The 19,510-nt window shown below is 38.8% G+C and overlaps 1 protein-coding gene across 4 annotated transcripts in view; it reads left to right on the top strand.

The window, feature by feature from the left end:
- Positions 1–19,030, top strand: part of MCM10 (minichromosome maintenance 10 replication initiation factor) — a 44,122-nt gene extending 25,092 nt beyond the window's left edge. For 3 of the 4 annotated variants that reach the window (XM_072653295.1, XM_072653298.1, XM_072653297.1), the window contains 9 exons: positions 369–479; positions 1,924–2,041; positions 2,972–3,200; positions 9,796–9,928; positions 11,556–11,674; positions 12,909–13,022; positions 14,907–15,052; positions 18,404–18,446; positions 18,556–19,030. In XM_072653295.1, coding sequence (XP_072509396.1) covers positions 369–479; positions 1,924–2,041; positions 2,972–3,200; positions 9,796–9,928; positions 11,556–11,674; positions 12,909–13,022; positions 14,907–15,052; positions 18,404–18,446; positions 18,556–18,639 — 1,097 coding nt within the window. In that variant the 3' untranslated portion in view covers positions 18,640–19,030. The remainder of the gene's footprint in view (positions 1–368; positions 480–1,923; positions 2,042–2,971; positions 3,201–9,795; positions 9,929–11,555; positions 11,675–12,908; positions 13,023–14,906; positions 15,053–18,403; positions 18,447–18,555) is intronic. The other variant, XM_072653296.1, reaches the window with a different exon arrangement.
- The last annotated feature ends 480 nt before the right edge of the window (positions 19,031–19,510 follow it).

Below are 19,510 nucleotides of genomic sequence, written 5' to 3'. Positions count from 1 at the left end.
TTGGACACATTGCAATGCCCATATGTTATCTTAAATATAATTAGTTATCTCTGTATTGGTGCTTGTCACCTCACTGGCAAAAACTAAGCAGTACCTGGCATAGGAGGGGCTTAGTAAATATAAACGAATCACAAATACTAGTAAAGGAACAGGCTCACACAGAGACTTCTTATCTATCAAATCCTAAATGAAGGTAACCTGCCCTTCTGCTCAGGTGGTAGGGGCATAGATATCGTTCTCTCAATGTTCTTCCTTCTTTACTCGGGCCTGAATTATGTATTAAAAAAAAAAGTAATGAACCTATAGTTTCAAATCATCTTCAAGTTCTGAATTTTAATCAGGATTTTTTTTTTTTCGGTATCCTACAGGTCTCCCACAGAAGAATCAATCTTGTTCTGAGGAATTTAAACAGTTAATGGAGTTGCCTACATTTGGAGCAAGAAACCTAAAAAAACATTTGGCCAAATCCAAATCACCAGGTACCTTCATTAACAAGTATTATTAAGTTTATTAAATACCTACTATGTGCCTGGCATTGTGCTAGATCCTAGAGGTTTAAGTACAGGGAATAAAACAATACATACTCACAATGAGGTTACATTCTGACAGGGAAGGTAAATAAGCAGAAGGGGATACTGCAATAAATATAAAGTTAATAAATACAAATACATACAAAATAGGTAAATGCAACACATCCAAAGTAATTAAGTATAAGGTGATTCAGGGAGAAGGGCCCTGGCAGTTGAAGAGAACTGTCTTATGCAGAAAATGGTGCCTAAGTTGTGTCTTAAAGGGAGAGGGACTGTTAGGTAGTAAGGAGAAAGTATATTCCAAACCTGGGCATAAATGATGCAGAGGCACTGAGATGTAAGTTGGAGTGTTGAATGAGTAGAAGAGGACAAGTAATTTGTATACACAGAAACTGGAAAAATAGGACAGGGCCAGGTTGTAAAGGGCTTCAGAGACAGAGAAACCCTACCCCATCTCTTCTAGTAAACCCCTAGGGCCAATTGAGTAGGGGAGTCAAGTGGTCAGATTTGCACTTAAGGAAAATTACTTTGGGGATAGAATGCAGGTCACACTAGAAACATGGCACCTTGTGGCAATGAGACCAGTTAGGAAGCTGCTGCAATAATTTAGGTGAAAAATTAGGAGGGTTTAAGGTAGTAGCTGTGAGAAGACAGAAGGGATCAGATGGAAGAGACACTGTGAAGGGAGAAGCAGCAAGATATGTCAAGTGGGTGGCTGTGTAGCTTAAGAGAGATTGAGGAAGCCAGGATATTAATACAGAAATTAGAAACCTGATACACTGGAAGGGTGGCAGTACCCTAAACAGAAAAAAGGAAATCTGGAAGACAAGAAGGTTTAGGAGGAAAGATAATGACTTCAGTTTTAGACATATTGAGTTTAACGTAGGTGGGGCTGTGGATAGAACACTAGGCCAGGAGGCAGGGAGACCTGACTTCCAGTGTAGCTTCAGACACTTGATAGCCATGTGACCTTGGGCAAGTCAGTTAACCTCTGTTTGCTTCAGTTTCCTTAACTATGGAATGGGAATAATGATAGCACCCACCTCCCAGGGTTGTTGTGGGGATCAGATGACGTAGTCTTTATAGAACACTTAGTGCGGTGCCTCACGTATAATATAAATATAACATATAAATGCTAGCTGTCATCATCATCATTGCTGCCATTATTATTAACATATCTCAGGGACATCCCATTTGAAATGTCCAGTAGGCAATTGGTGATTCAGGCCTGAAGTTCAGGAGTGAGGTGGGGCCCGATATAGATCTGGTAGAAATGTAAGTGGAGAGAGGGGGCAGAAGGGAGAGATGTTTTGAAGGTACATCAGCTTTTTTCCTTTGATGTGTTCTAAGATGGACCCTTGGAATGAACCTTAATTGAGGGTTTATGTTTTAGGAGTTCTGGGAAACCCTTGTCCTCCCATCCAGTCCATCCCTGCATCAGCTTTGCTGAAACAGCAGAAACAACGTATGTTGGAAATAAGGAAAAAGAGAACTGAAGAAGCACAGAAACGGTAATAATGCAATGTTTCCACATTCAGTTAACGTGTCTCATTAATTCTTAGGCTGGCTCAGTGAGGTTGAGCTATTGGAAATCTGATTGTAGATTTGTTGCTCTTTACATTTTTAAGTTATTAAATTCGAATTCCTATGCCCTGAAGTGAAATAACGTAGGATATATTAGTTGTTAATTCAACAAAGTAACTTCATTTTGTAGGTGAAAAGAACTGAGGGAAGAGAAAAATCACAGTTGAAGCTATTATTAGTTATTTTCTCCTGAAGACCTCCTCTTTCTTTATGTATGTTTCCTCTTCCTGCTAAACAGAGAGAGGGAGGGAGTTGTAATACCGAGAAGATTATGGTATTTGTCCAGCATGCCCATAGCAGGGCTGGAACTGAAAGCTATATCTCTTGACTCCCAAAACTAAGTGCATAAGCCACTAATGCATATACATAAGGATCCCTGCAGACCATATCTTAATTTAGTTCTAAAATGTAATGTTCTATATTGTATTGTATTTTTATCTATTTTGTGAAGTATTTCTCGATTACATTTTATTTTAATTCTAGTCGCACTAGGGAATGTTGCTGGACATAGGTATCTAATATCTGTATTCTAGATAACCCTAACTGTTCCTGTTCTGGCTCCAAATCTATAATACTAAGATCTTTTAAAGTAAAAAAATTCAAATTGTGTGAAATATGTACAACTTAATTCCATAAAAAATAAATTTCTTGATTGGATTAAGATGAAGGTAGTGGTGACTTCTTTGTGCTTATTTGAATCATTTGTCACTCCATAGAGGAAAATGCTTTGACATCAGCTCAGTTTTCACCTGGACACTCGTATTCCTCTAATTCTTCCCAGTCTTCGTAATTAGGAAACATTCTATTTTTACACAGCCTTGCGTGTGTTTATTTTGTTCTTTCATGTTTCCTTAAAGATTTCTTGAAAGTACAGCTGGAGTCAAAAGACCAGCTTCACCTTCCTCTTCAGAGAAGTTTCCCTCGCAGTCTCCAAGGCCAGGGGCAGAATTTCCCAAGGTGAAAAGAACCCTAAGTCCACAGCCCCCCAAGCTTGGGCGAGGATTCTCAGAAGGAGATGATGTTCTCTTTTTTGATGACCCCCCCCCTCCAGGACCAAAGCTGAGTGCTTTCGCAGAAACTAAGAAGGTAATTGCTTCCTACCCCCACAAAACTTGGCCTTGTATTTCAAGTGGTAAGTGTGTACCTTAATACCATGGCTCCGAATAAACAGTATTGATGATGATTAGAAGTAAGGAAACTTGGAAGAAGGGTTGACATTTCTCTAGCACCTTAAGGTCACAAAATGGATTCCCCTCCATTATCTCATTTGATCCTGCCGATGAATGACCCTGTGAAAGCTAATACCAATACCATTATCCCTGTTTGCAGATCAGAAAACTGAGACTTTGAGGTTTGATGGCTTGTGTAGTAAGATTCTTAAACAGAAGCAAGGGTTTGTTGTATTTGAAGGTGTATTGCTTAATTTAACATTCTAAGAGACTTAAATTTCATCCCATGTTGTGATCGAGTGCTATATTAATACAGCAGAGAAGTCAGGTTTGTAGATATTTTGCAATCAGTCTTACTTCATATTTTGTAATCACGTTGGAGGATTAATGACATATGGAGTCACAGGACTGCAGAAACAGAGGGACCCTGGAGACCATCAGACCAAGCGACACACACACACACACACACACACACACACACACACACACACACACACACACCTCCTGAAAATATTGTTAACGGAAAGGAAACATATGTATTTTAACTTTCATAGTGTGGAAATGAGGGTAGATAATAGAATATGACTACAAGGATTTGCATAGTCCTATAAAATTAGTCCCAGAGTAACTAAAGCTCAGAAATGAATTGAGGTTGGCAAGGAAATCTAAGGATAACAAAAAGGGAGGGATTTTTGGTTGTTTTATTGGAGGAGAGATCAAACAGGCGTCTTATGTGACTGCATTTCATGGTGGATGGTGAAATAGTAGATGGTGTGAAGACAGAACATTTCAGTCCTTTTTTTTTTTTTTTGCTCAAGGAGTATGGTCTGTGGGCTGCAAAGGAGAGAACAGAACTGGCTAATAGGTAGTTAAATGCCAAGGTAATTAAGGAGGTAAAAAAGAGAGCAGCTGCCCTGTACAAGTCAGCTGACCCAATGAACTTTGAAAGGCAGCCCACAGCCTGGTACGGTTGATTTGAATGAATTTTTTGTTCTCCTTCCTTTTTTAAGACAATATTTTGTCCCTGAGACTATTTTTGGTTAATCTACATGAAGGCCGCTCTATTCTCACAGGCTCCCTTTGCCCCCTCCCATTTGTCAACTCTTTCCCTGATTTTGGAATTTTATTTACCTTATTGACTTGATTTTCTTTACTAGTTATCTAATTCTTGCCCTTTTGCTCTTTTTTTATCTCTTCCTTTTCATTTAAGTGCTTAATTCCTAATCTGCCCTTCTTTCCTGCCCACCAAGTTCTTTTTGTATGAAAGTTTTTCTCTACTTTTCTTTCTCTTTAAAAAAAAAAAAAGATTTTTTTACCTTATTTTCTTCAGTAATTGTTTTCTGTCCATTCTAAATTTTTATTATTTGATTCATGGTCTTGATACCTATTTATTCCTTTAATCTCTACGTGTTTGTCACAGAATTAAAGCTTCTCAAGTGCCGAGCTTGAGTTCTTCTCTTAACCAATTTCTGTGTTAATGCTATTGTAGATCTTGTTCTCTGTCTCCTTTTTTCTGTTATGCCTCACTCTCCAAAAAAAAAAAAAAAACAAAAACACACACAAAAGAGGAATTATGCATCAGAGGTGGAATAATTACAACTGCCTCCACAAAAACACAAAAACATCAATTCCTGCAAGAAGTCGTGAGAATAGAAGCATTGCCCTATGGTAGAAACTTCCCTGTGTCCCCAATTGTTCAGTCTAATTCTACTCTCTGCCTTCCCCATGATAATTTTCATTTGTATATAATCTCTCTGGGTTCATGCGCTTGCATCTTTCTGAATGCCATATGCTTCCTATAACTCTGATTTCCCTTCTTCTAAGGCATGCTATGCTGTTGTACAGGGGGGAACAACACTCACAGAGGTAGTGAGTGATCCCATGTGCACCTAATCCCTGCAGAACAGACCCCTGGTAATATCTTCATTTCTCATTACAGGATATATCTCTCCCCAACATGAGCATATCTTCAGAGGAACTCCATCCACTGTGAAATCAGAATCTCCCCCTTCATTTCATCTTCACTCCTTCCCTTTGACATGTCACCTATCCTCCTATAATACCTGTTCTTGCTGAGACTACAGGAGTTAATTTCCTTTTGTTGCTTATCTTGGACTTGATTAGGGGACCAACATTCTCTGTCTTCTGCCTCCCCACTACTTTTTATGTACCTTCCCATTCTTCAATTATTCTCACAAAAAACATTGATTTAACTATTGGACAGGCTGTTGGATTTAATTCAGGATGTTTCAAGCCTATTTCTCTACTGTCACTTCTCCTTTCCTTAAGTTCTGCTTTAATCTTTATCTCCCTGTTTATTTTGAGAAAGAAATATCTGAGCCCTCCATTGTTGTAGGTTTTTTTTTAACCCATAGATGTCTCTTTTTTCCTCTCTAATAGACTTCAGAAATGGCATAATTTATTGTATTATTTGTTCTTTCTTAGGTGGTTATATTTATTTACCTTTCTTGTAGTTCTGTTGTTTGAGTTGTTTACAAGTCAAATCCATCCATGCCTCTGTTTTCTTCTTTTTGTAAGAACAAAAAGGTTTCCTCTTGAGATCTTTTGCTTTTCCAAAATAGAGTAATCTATTCCATTTTCTGTCTTCCAGTTTGTGCATTAGAATTTGTTATTAGAATTTCCTTTGCTTTCTATTTGAAGGTCTTTCTTTTGGCCACTTGCTGAATTTGTTGTTTGTCATTAGAATAATTACACGTAACCTCTCTGTCTTGGAGTTTGAAGCATGAAATCCTTTGCTGGAGGCAATCCATGGATTCTTTCAATTGGTGTTTTGTATTTTGTACTCAGAAGTTCTGGATCGTTTTCATGTATTACTTGTTTTTATGATATTAAGGCTGTTTGAATTGTCATGTTCTTCTGCAGTTCTTTGCTTTTTACTCCTCTTCCAGATTATCCTTAACTTAAGGATATTCCCAATAAGTTCTTGCTGTTGCTTCTTGGGGAAATTCCTTACCATGGATTCAAGTTTTTCTATTCTACTAGTTATTTCTTATGTGCTGGTCATAAATTCTGCCATTTATTCTGACCTAAATTCTTTCAAGTTTCTGATTTGTCTTGTGAACCATTCTTAAACATCTTGCTGTGGTTCCCTGTTCTCTTGGAGATCCAAGAGTTCTCTGTTTTGTCAGCTGGTTCAGTTGACTTTCTCTTGAAATAGTTATTTAGAAATATTTATAATTTTTAAGATGTCTTATTCATCTTTCCTTCTGATTTAATATCTTTCATGTTGATTTAGCCCTTTTCCCCCTTATCTTCCTTGTTTCTCATTTTCTGATTCCTTCCCTTTTTATGGTATATTTCAGCCTCCTTAGCCTGATTCCTCACATTTGGGCAATTCACATTTCACTGGTTTTGGTTCCTGCCCCAGGTTACTTCTAGTTGGACGGGACTGGCTCCAGCTGGATGCCAGTTCCCTTTCCTTTAGGCCTAACTGGCACCCTGACCCAGTCCCTTGCATTCTTTAGTTCTCTCACTAGGCTGAGTCACTACCTTTCACTTTTTTCAGACTTGGGAGAACAAGGAGCAGGTGTTATGGCAAAGTTCTGCTTTCCTAGTGTTCTCTAATCTTGAAACCAAACCAAGGTAGAGCATGATTTCCTCCTGACAGCCTACCCCCACACCTCCCTCTTCTTTTCATATGTGCTGGCAGAGTTTCTGCTTCCTTAGTGTTCTCTAACCTAGGAACCAACTGAGACAGAGGACGATTTCCTGTCCCAACACCCCTCTGTGGCAGAATCTTCACCAGCAGAGAAATTGCTGAGTGGATCCTAAAGCACATACTAGGTACCCTCCCAAAGATGAGTAAATGCTTTGTTTTGCATGAGGGAGGCTGTGCAGGTCACCAGCCTCACTTCTCATCCGGAGCCATCTCAATTCAGAAGGCAGTTCCTTTCGGGGCTTCTTGCTGTTAGTTTTTAGTCCTATGGAGACAACTGTAATTCTGGTGAGAATTCCCCTATAAGAGTTTTTTGAGAGATGTTGGGAATGGAAAAACATGTCATGTTCCATCATATTGATGACCATGACCTGAACCAATAGAGTGGAAAGAGTAACAGATTCATAGTTAGAGGAATTGGATTCAAATATCATCTCTGCCACTTACTACCCCACCTTTGACAAATCCTGTGGGCATTAGTTTTTTCATCTGTAAAGTGAGGTTGAACTGGAAAATCTTTTAGTGGCCTTTAAGCCCATAAATTGCACTTTAGAGTATTGAAACAACTGGGGGAGATGAATCACCATCAGGTATCTTTGAAAGATGATTTTAGGGTAGAGAGGGAATCCTTCTCATAGTTCCAAGGCAGAAAAGAGTGCTTGTGGTTACTCACAGACCAGAGCACAAGCCAAGGGAGGAGTAAACACCTCTCCTTTGATTGTACTACCTTGGAAAAACTAAAAACTTACAGCTTCCTAGAGTGTCTCTGAAAACAGCTGCACAAAATCCCTGAAGCTTGGGACAGTATGCCTCCACACTGGAAGCAGAACCCTGCTTTAATAAAGAGTTAAATAGTCAAGTAATTGACTGGGAAAATCAGCAAACAGCGGGGGAAAAACTCAGACTGTAGGATTTTACTTTGGTGACAAAAAAGATCAAAACATACATGCCTTTTGAAATTTCTAACTCCCTTCAAGGCTTAGCTGAAATATGACTTCCTGCGAGATGCCTTTCCTGATTTCCAGAATCATTAGTGTTCCCTCATCCCATCCCCATGAATATATTTTGTAGTATCTATTTATGTGTGAATGTCTCCTCAGTACAATGAAGGAAACAGGGCAGTAGAATGGAAGCTCTTTGAGGGCAGTGACTGTTTTCTTTTCTCTTTGTATCCTCCAGCGCTTAGGAAAGTGTGATACACATAGCAGTTGCTTAATACTTAATTTGTCTTGACTTGAATTAAGCCCTGTTGCAGAGCCCACCTATGGCTGTACATGCCTGGATCTTTGACCTTAGCCTCAGTTCCTTTATCTGTAAAATGAAGTCACTGCAATAGATGTTATCTTAAAGTTCCTTCTAGTCCTGATGCTTTATAGTTCTAAATTCTGTAATTTCAATGTCACCAGCCTAGGATGTTGAATCAAATCTAAGATGAAAATTAATAGGGATAAATGTAAAGTTGTATAATTCAGTTTTAAAAATCCAATTTCACAAGTGGAAGATGGGGGAGAGACCTGACTAAACAGTAGGTCATCTGAAAGATATGGGGCTTTAACACACTGAAAGTTCAATATGAGTCAGCAGTATGATGTGGCAGCCAGGAAAGCCAGTACCATCTGAGATGACAGAAAGAGAGACATTGTATTCAAGGCTAAGGGAGATGTGCTTTTGCCTTGGTCAGACCACAACTGGAATACTGTAAACGTAGGAGGTTGTTCCTAACTAAAGGTCTAAAAGGCTGGATACTTGCCAGCTTGTTGTAGAATGGATTCTTGTCCAGTCACAAGTTAGACCAGAAGCAGATCTTTGAAATTTGGGATTTATTAGGTGCTCTGCATCCTAACCTATGGGTAATCTGAAGCCATGGAAAGTTGGATAGAGGTGAATTGGGTGTTGACTTTCTCTCCTATCAATCTAGTCCTTTAACAGTCTTTGCTGTCTCTGCTAATGTCAAAATATGTTCTGTTTACTTAGGGAAACCTCCATTCACAGTACAGGTTGTTATCAAATCAGAAAAACAAATAGGAAGGAGTACATTGTGGAGGGGAAACATTTCTCCTGATTTAAAGGAAGATGAGTGGATAGAAAAGGACAAGAATTAGGAAGGAGTAATAAAGCCCTCTATTAACCAGAACCTCTCACAGATTTTTTTTTTCTATGCTCTGCTTTTAGGAGAAAGGTACAAATCACAAGAAAAACAAATTCAAATTAGGAACATTACTTATATTTAGCAAAGCTAGTACAAGTGAATAAGAATTCCAGTGTTGGGAAGAGAGGGTCAGTATAGATTCAGCCCAATGTCCTTTACCTCTTAGAGAATGAGTTCTTAACCTGAGATCTGTGAATTGTTTGGGGGTTTTTTTGTCAACTGTATTTTAATATAGTTGGTTTTCTATATAACCCTGTGTATTTCATTTTAAGCATTTAAAAACATTCCATAGGCTTCATTAGATAACCAGAGGGGTCCATGGTAGAAAGAAGATTAAGAATCCGTATTCTAAGGCTGTATCTGTGGTTTCTTGTGATATTCAGAATAATGACCCTAAGATGCTACAAGATAGGTCTGTAGTCATCAAAGAAGCATTGTTTTTGCTTCAAGTGTACTTAGAAATGTGGGGAAATGAATACAAATATTCTAGAATGATTTTTAAATGAAGTTTGAAACAAAAGCATCTCTGTATAACAGAATCAGTTGATCAAGGAATTATTTTTATCTACTCCCAGAAGTCCCCAACATTTACTCCTTCCTAAAATGACCATACACTAGAGAGGCATGATCTGCTTATTGGGATTTTTTTGTTTGCTTTGGTTTTTATGCCCTCTCTCCTTTTCCTAGTTAACAGCTATTGCCAAATTGAGAGCCAAAGGCCATGTCCTTACAAAAGCAAATCCAAACTGTATTAAACGAAAGCAGTGTGACCTTCAGAGCGTAACAGAGCGTGTAGAGAAAAGCACCTCGTCATCACCAGGTAGAGTAAATGGAAGTTGCATGGAGGGTAAAGAAAAGTGGGCCAAAAAAAATAAATGCTTTTCTAAAGCATGAAAATTTTCCTCAGCTAATCATTCAACAGGTACCCTGCTCTCTGGTTTACTCTGGTTGTTAAGTAGAACTAGTCCAAAGTTCCTAAAATACATTTTTAATTGGAGTGTTCCATTAAACATTTTTTTCTGTAAAAAGACCTGAATTGAATTTCTCTTATCACTGTACTGATGCATTTTATGCCTAAATTTCCATGAACTAACAGTGATATGTATTATATATTTTAAATATTAATCCAGTGGCCTCTCAAAGAGATAGCTGCACCCTATGACTCCATTTTTCTGCCAAAATTCTAAACTGAGCTGTGTTGTTTAACATGAGTCTTGTAGAAAGGAACATCAGCCTTTTAGTCCTATAAATCAGCATTCGGGACAATTATCTGGGGCAAAAGAGATTTCACAGAGTCAGAATTATAACTGGAAAAGACGTCAAAGGCCATAACTCCCTTATTTTACACTGGAAGCAAAGACCCAGAGAAGCTCACCAGTTTACTTGCCCAAGGTCACAAGTGTAAGTGACAGTAAAGAAAGGAATAAAATTTGAACTCAGTTCCCTCTGGCTCTCAAGTCAATGTGCTCTTTCCATGGGACCACAGCATCTCCCTGTTCCTTACAAATAATATTCAATTTCCGATCTGGGTGCCTTCACTCAGACTGTTTTCTTTGCCTGGACTAGACTCCTTTCTGAACTCCACCTGTCAGAATCCCTAGATTTCTTCTGAGCTCAGCTCTAGGGCTGTTTGTGTTAGATCATTTATCATTCCCTCTAGCTCCTGGTGCTTCCCCCCCAAAAGGTATCTTGTATTTATTTTACGGAATTTTTTTTTTTAATCTACTGGATAATATGTAAAGTCCTTGAGCATAGGGTCTCTGTTATTTCTGTCTTTCTGTCTCCAGTGCCTGGCACCTGGTGGCTCTTCTTGATGGTTTTTAAATTGTAATTGGCATTTTGTATTATATTAATGTTTCAGAAGCTTAAGACCAGTTGTCTTATTGACTTACTAGTTTACCTTTCTAGTTGAAAGTGCCAATTGAAGCCTAAAAGCTATTTTTCTCTTCACTAGCTAAATGTAACATTTATAAGTCACTTTCTTCACTCCAACAACCTTGCGAGATAGGGAGTAAAAAGAATTAATATTTATAGAGAAACAAAATCTTCAGGAAATAAGGTGACATGTCCACAGTCAAACAATTTTGGGGAAGCAGAAATCAGGGTCAGAACCTAGGTTGTGATTGGTTCTGATTGCTACAGTCCTATTTCCCCCGCCCACTGATTTGCAGGTCAGATTTACCCTTAACAATAGACTGATTTTAGTGTAATTACATAATTGTTTATCTAGCATGGAGTGTAGATATTACTGTCCCTATTTTACAAGTGAGGAAACTGATGCTCAGAGCAGTTGGTGACTCACCCAAGGAGTACATTAGGCAGTGGGAGGAGATTTCAGAGAAGTGAGGTACAGCAGGGTGAGTAAGAAACAAGCCACAAGTTAACCAACCCCAAAATATCACTGCAAAACTGAACACTTTAATGTGATGTTTTTCTCTCTGCTGTAGCTGAAGATGACCTAGAACCTGCACAAAAGAAACGCCGAGAGCAACTGGCTTACTTGGAGTCTGAAGAGTTCCAGAAAGTTCTCAAAGCTAGGTCCAAGCACACTGAGGTGCTGAAGGAGGTAATAGCCTGGCACCAAATGTTACTGTGTTGACTCACCGCAAATTAAAGGGCCAGAGCCCCAGGACTTATGCACACTTTTACTTGTCTTCAACAAACAGAACTTGTGGGATATTGGCTTTTAAGGCACTTACCACCCTGCTACTCATTACTATCTAGTAACTAGTGTGGAATTTAATTGGCTACTATATGAGAAATTATTTACCAAGACAACCCATTAAACAGAACAATGACTATCTCTTTCTTCAGTGACAGTGGCAAGCTAGTGAAGAGAGGGGGCTGAGAAAAGTAACTTTTAGGCTTCAGTTAGCTCTTTCAACTACTGTCAAAATATTTTTCTAACAATCAACAAATTATCAGGCTTATATACTGGGTGACAGGATACAAAAAGATCTTGACAGGCCAGATCACTGGGCTGAATCTAATGTAATGAAATGGAAATTTTGGTGTGCTGTGAGATCAGTAAGAAACAGTGGCATGATTTAGCAACCAAAAGGGGTAATGGAATCTTGGGATGCGTTTAGGAGATGTATTGGCTTCAAGGAAGAAGGAGGAGGTAGCCCTATAGCCATACTCTGCCCTGGTCAGACCATATGTGGGGCATAACAGGGCAAACCAGTTTGGTGAGGGACCTCAAGTCCATAGCATAAGAGGATCAGTTGAAGAAACTGGAAACATTTAGCCTGGAGAAAGAGGACTCCTGAAGGCAGTATGTTTACCATAGAGGCCCACACGCTCTTAGAGGTCCCTTTGAGTACCAAATCCCTACAGATGAGACCCATTGTATGGTTCCCACCTCCTGTTACTGACTATCCCTATGGGAGTGTTCTTCAGTGGTACCCCCCCTTACACCAGTGAATTGACATTTCTGCCTTGCTTTGCTGCTGCCGTCAGTCCTTCCACTCATTCCTGGATCCTCTTCCTCAGACACTTTATTGTTTAATATTGACTGGATTAGCATATGTCACCCATTCCCTTTTATTCTCTCTCCTCTATGACTCCTCCCATTCTGAAGGTTATTCCCCCCCCCTCAAAAACAATCAAATCATTGAAGTTTAGGCCATGTTGTTTCAGCTTTGGGGACATTGCTCAGAGGGATTGTCCGGTGCCATCTGGATGTTCAGAACATTTTCAGAGGACCCATATAGAACATACTCAGCTCTTCCTTTTGTCGGGTGCTTAACCACCCCCACTACCACCCCCCTCACCCCCCACTTTCAACTTTGCTCTTCCAGGCCGAGGCAGACCTACAAGAACGCTATTTTGAACCTCTGGTGAAAAAAGAGCAAATGGAAGAAAAAATGAAAAGTATTAGGGAAATGAAGTGCCGAGTGGTCACGTGCAAAACGGTGAGTGAAGAGGGCTCAGTTTGGCGTCTGCCTAAGATGCAGGATAGTTCCTAAAGTGTGGAGTCTCAACAGAATTCCTTTGGGTGTGTCTGGTTTCATTGGTCTTGAAAGCAAAACACTCACGAAAGGTTAAGAATTCTGTTTTGCCACCACCCCAAGTAAGTTGCTGCTTCTTTTTTTTCTTTTTTTTGGCATAATTTACAGCAAAGGTAAAACTTTTTTCTTCCCTTGTTCCTGCTACAATTTTGGAAGAAATAAAATTCATTTCATTTCACCTTAGATGAACTGCTCTGCTGTTATACAATGATGGAGCATTCCAGGACAATCTGGCATTTGTCACCCTGCACCAAACACTTTGTAATATCGCTTATTCTAACGGTGTTACTCTGGTGATTGTACTCTTTTGTGGTTAAAATGGAGTAACTTGATAAGGATGGGAACACATTTTCAAAAGAATTGTAAACTCTTGGTAACTACATGAAAATATGTTCCAAATTACTAAAAACCAAAACCAGCATTGACACAGATGACAAAAAATTGAAAGTCATTGTTCCAGCGGACTGTGGGAAGACTAGCCTATGGAAGTCCACTATATTCATAGCAAAGCAATATGATGTGTGATATCAAAGAATTGGAGACTTAGTACATGCCCATTTATTAGGGAATGGCCAGAAAAAAAAACCTGATCTATTAATGTAATGTGATAATATGCGATAAGGTATGGCAAATATTAGGAGTTTGGAGACATGGGAAGGTTTATATGAATTGATGCAATTAAAAATAAGCAGAACCAAGAGAACAATGGACCCAGTGTTTATAACAATGTAAATGAAAAGATCACTAAAAGGAAATCCCACCAATTTGAAAAACCATTGACAGTCCTGGAGAACAGATAATAGAACATAACCACTCCAACAGGGCAGAGGTAGAAGTCTAGTAGGAAAGAATATAAAAGTTTAGCAGCTTACCTTAGGTAGCATGATGATATTCTATTTCCAGTTCTCCTTCTGTGATATATGAATGCTACATCTCTTATTCTATCAGAAAACCCTTGTGAGGATGCCAGAGTCACACAGATAGCAAATGTCTGAACTCAGACCTTAGTGGCTCCAGACCCAGTGTTCTGTCTGCTACAACACCTAGCTGACTCTTATTTTTTGTAATAGCCATCACTAAACCTTGCATGCTCAACATTTCTGTTTGTCTTCATGATATAGAAGAAATTGGGCTAGGTATGACCTAAAGATCTCCCAAGGATTAGTTGTAACTGAGAAAGTTCAGGATAGTTGAAACCATTAGGAATAAATGTAAAGTCCTATATTTAAGTTCAAAATGACTTTCTGGGGATTTTAGTGGAGTGCAGGTTCATTAGTCAAATGACCAGTTGTCAGAAGCCATCTTATTCAACTTGAACCTGAACAAAAATCTCCGCTTAGATAAACCACTGTCTCCTAAGATAGTTGTAACAAGTTGTAACTTATATCAGACCTGAATCTGCCTCTCTCTAGCTAAAATCTGGAACCAAGCACAACATATTTCAGAAGTCTTTTACATGATTTTTGTGAGGATAAAATACATTAACATATGTAAAACGATTTGCAAACCTTAAAATACTCTACATAGAGACAGATATGTAGCTTTATATGCTACTACCATACTATATGTACTATACACACATATAAAAACTGTAGAAATGTATTTTATCTTATTTACATGTACTTTACTATATATATATGTATATACATATATATATATACATATATATATATACTGAGATATGTAGCTATTACTATGCTCTGTGGGGGGGGGGGGGGGCATGTGAGTGTGGCTGTTGTTGTTGTTTTAAAGCCCTTCATTTAACAATGCCATGTTGATTTTGGGTAGTGCAACTATACCCATTTCAAGCCCTTGGAGACCTGTGTCGATGAGAACCATGACTACCACTGGCATGATGGTGTGAAGAGGTTTTTCAAATGCCCCTGTGGAAATAGAACAGTCTCTCTTGACAGGCTACCTCAGAAGCACTGCAGGTATGAGGTTTTCCTGGTCCTTTACTTTTATATCTTAACACCATTACAGCTCTAATTCCTTTTTGTTCCCATAATGTTATACAAATACAGTCAGAGCCCCTATGTCAGTAATAGCTCTTCAGTCTCTATTTGCTTATCTTAGGGTGATTTGGGGCAGGGTGAGGGTGATGCCAGTTATAAAACTGGAGCTTTTGCTAATGCTTGGGACTGAAACTAGAGCTGGAATATAGGGCAGTGATATAGGGAAAACTTGATGTAAAGAATATTTTAGACCTGTTTTTCCTGACAGTGAAAATTTTGGAATTAGTTTTTAGATACACAGTTTACTGAATATAATGCTTGAGAGAAAGGTCTTGTGTTACTAGCTGACTTTCACTACCCCAGAATGGTTTCTGAAAATTATGGCATGGAAGCTTTTTTATTTGTTTTTTAATGTAAAGCTATAATATCAACTAATAATAATTTTTCTGTACTGAGAAAAAGCAGTGTCGGAAACACTTAAACACAAGAGCACCTGGACCTGTTTGCTTTTAGGGGGCACCATCATTTTCAGAAGAGAAAGGAAGATGTGGACCTTCAGATCTTATGTTCAGAGCTGGAAGTAGACCTCAGAACACACTGAGTCCAACTCACCCATTTTACAGATGTGCAAATTGAGGCCCAGGGAGTTTCATTGACTGGCTGGAGATCATGTTGATAATAGGTGTGGGGGAAGTATTTAAACCCAAGTCCCCTGACTCCAGAGATAGTGCCACTTTCCATTCCTAGAGCCTCTGGACTTGTTAGGTTGTGGACTTTTTACCCTGAGATTTAGGGATACTTCTGGGTCCCAAGGGAGTAGGTGCTTTCAGGAGCATCCATTTTTTTCTCTGTAAAGAGAAATGGTGCTTCTTATCCTGCCTGCTTCAAAATTTGGAAATAGAGAATAACTCTAAAGCTCAGAAGGAAATTGAAAGCTGGCTTTTCTTGGCCTTTGTGACTCTTGATAGTGTCTTATCAGGTCAACAAGTATTTGTTAAGTGCTTATTGTATCCCACACTAAGTGTGCTAAGCACTGTGCTATAAGTGCTAGAGAAGCAAACAAAAGCCAAAGACGTTCCCTGCCCTCCAGGAGCCCTCCTTCTAACCAGGGAGAAGACATGCAAAAAACGATGTACAAGGAAGATAGATGCAGGATTAATTAGACTGTCAGGGAAGGGACTAGCATTAAGGACATTCAAGTCTGTTATGCTCAAGTCTTGCCTTGTAAGACACAAACAAGGCCTGGTAAAGAAATCAACATTTCATTATTAGGTTCTACCTACTTCCCTATCCTTCATCCATGGCAATGTCATGACCTCTCTGTTGGAGAGAGTTCATGGACCAGTGTGCCCAGGAATCTGCGTGGTGCCAATTGTTTTGGGTTACAAAGCAGAGGGATATACTTGGTTGTTGGCCCCTACAAACTGTTTTTTGAGTTAAAAAAAAAAAGACATCTCATTATCTAGACCAATGATGGGAAACCTGTGCCTTAAGGCCACATGTGGCCTTCTAGGTCCTTAAGTGCAGCCTAATTTAAATTTAATCAAAAGGCTGCACTTAAGGACCTAGAAGGCCACATGTGGCCTTAAGGCCACAGGTTCCCCACCCTTGATCTAGACCTAAGAGGCAGGTTTATCCTTTCGCTTTCTCCTTCTTATTAAAATCAGTATCTTGCCCAGGTACACAGTGTATGTCAGTATGATCCTCCTAAAACCAAACTTAGCCCATTATCAATCCACCCAAAAAAAATCAAGTACCTACTTATTAGGGCCTGACAAGAATCTAATTAGGATTTGAGAATCTGCTCATAGAATATATGACATCTAAAAAGTTGAAGGCCTTTCCTCAGATCATTAGAAAGTCCCTTTTATTTGGATTTGTAGAGTGACCTTCCATTTGGATTTCATACTAATTGACTGTAATAGCAGGCATATTAGAACTGATGAGCCCTTCTTTTGGAAAGATGTCAGCAGAATTTATTACCAAGTAAATGGTTAGTGAATATCTAGGGAGAAAGGGGATGCTCACAAAACACTATCATGGCTTCATGCAGAAAGGTCATGCCAGATTGACCTCATTTCTTTCCATTTTTGACAAGCTTACTAAATTGATAGATCAGAACAGTACTGTATGTATGGTTTTCCCTACACTTTAGCCAAGTGTTTTAGAGAGATGATAGGATATGGGCTGAATCAGTGGTGTCAAACCCCAGTTGAACGGGGGGCTACTTAACTGTATGTAAGGGTCCCTGCAGGCTGCATATTGACTTAGAAATTCACTCATTAACATTATTTATGTTCTTCTCTATTTTGTTAAATCTGATACTGGCTACACTCAGAGTAGTATAGGCTGTAAGGTATGGGCCTCATGTTTGACACCTCTGGGCTAAATTATAGTTCAGTTGGAATTTGGAACTAGCTGAATGTAGAGTAGATCATTGTAGAGTGATCATTAATGATTCTATGTCAGCTTGGAAAGAAGTGCTGGATTAAAGCACAGGGGACATATTCATCAAACTTGCCAGTGGTGCAAAGCACATACTGGATAATAGAGTCAAGATACAGGAAGAATATTATGAAATTTAATAGGAATAAATATTTAGTCTTAACCTTGGTTTCAGTAGATTAATTACATAAATACAAGATAGGGGAGATATGGTTAGAAAGCAAGTTGTCTGAAAAAGATGGAATATTTTGGTGGGCTACAAGACTAATTTTTGTGGTAGCAGCCTAGAAAGCTAATGTGGTCTTGGACTTAGGAGAGGGATAAGAAAGTGGCCTCTAGTTACATCCCATCTGAAGCAGTATGTTCAGTTCTGGGTGCTACATTGTAGGAAGGCATTGACAAGCTGAAGAGTATCTAAAAGAAGTCAATCGATGGTAAAGAGCCTCAAGTCCATGTTACATAAGGATTAATTAAAGGAATTGTAAATGTTTAGCCAGGAATAGAAAAAAGACTCAACAGAACACAGTGACTGTTCACATAGTATTGGAAGAGCTGTGTTGTGAAGAGGGGTTAGAGTTGCTTGACTCCACACAGTGGGACTAGGAACAGTGATAAAAGTGAAGGGAAAACTTCCTTACTGTCAGAGCTTTCCAAATGTGGCATGGTCTGCCATGTAAGGTGGTGAGTGCTCCTTCCCTTGAGGTCTCTAAGCAAGGGTCATCTGCTCATCTGTTGTGTATGTTGCAGTAGAAATTCTTTTTAGCTGTGAGTTGGCCTCTCCATCTGCTAAAGTCCCTTCCAAACCCCTAAATTCTATGATTATTGATGTTTTTAGAGTGTAGGCATGTATCATACTTAATAATTCAGACTTCTTTTTTATTTCAGTAGTTGTGGCCTCTTCAAATGGGAAAGGGATGGAATGCTAAAAGTAAGTAACATGCAAGTTGCTTTCAAGCTCAATTATTTCACCTTGCTTTAGTAACCAATACAAGAAAGGCTGGTCAGTCTCCGATTAAGAACTTTTTTAATTTTTGCAGGAGAAGAGTGGGCCAAAAATTGGTGGAGAGACCCTGTTACCAAGAGGAGAAGAACATCCCAGATTTTTTAATAGCCTTAAGTAGCCCTGTCTTCATTAGTTAACATACCACCTACCTCACGTCTTATGTCTCCAGAAAAACAACCTACGGGTGCAGTATTGACCATAAATGGATACTTCTACAAAAGAAATTTAAGCCAAAAAGAAACACCTGCTTGCTTACTTTTATTGGATTGGTCCGAATGCTGATATTGACATTTAAAATAAGAGATGAAGACAGAGGTATTTCCTGTTTTTTTCCCAGGAACTGATGCTTAAATTACTAGGTTCAGAGAAGGCACACTTCCCAACAAGTACATTCCGTTTAAGCTGAGCTATCTGTCTTCTCTTGTACAGGATAAGACGTTATGTATCAGGATAAAAAGGTCCACTACTACTTATTGAACACCCAGTGGTGAAATAAACAGATCCATACATCTCTTTGGCCCAGTTTTTTTTTACACTCAAAGTGGAAGACAGATGGTTGGTTTCTCTTCCTATCGTCTCTGCTTTGCTTTGTAACCTTGATCTAGTCTTTGAAAGTTTTCATTTCTCATTCTCTGCACAATATCCCTCAGAATATCAGTCTCCTCCCTCTTCATGACTCTCAGTGAATGAGTGGATGAAAAAGCCTTTTAAATGCTTACTGTGTGCAAAAAAAACACTGAAGTGTTTTTGATTCAATGATCAGCACACTTTATATAGCTTATAGGACGTTGCTAAACAAAGAGATTGTTTTTATTTTTCTCCAAAAAAGAAAAAGGTCAATGAAATTTAAGAACCTCCAACCCTGTCCAGTACAAACTGATGGATGGTTAAATATAACTATTGAAAGCAAATAACTCATTACCTATAGAAACTTGTATAGGATTAAAACAAGAGGGAGCTACTGTCACTAAATTTCTATAGTAGTAGGT

This window comes from Notamacropus eugenii, chromosome 3, assembly GCF_028372415.1.
Source record: "Notamacropus eugenii isolate mMacEug1 chromosome 3, mMacEug1.pri_v2, whole genome shotgun sequence".
In the NCBI taxonomy this organism is placed as follows: domain Eukaryota; kingdom Metazoa; phylum Chordata; class Mammalia; order Diprotodontia; family Macropodidae; genus Notamacropus; species Notamacropus eugenii.
Note: the sequence above shows the minus strand (reverse complement) of the source record. Positions and strands in the feature narration are given on the sequence as shown.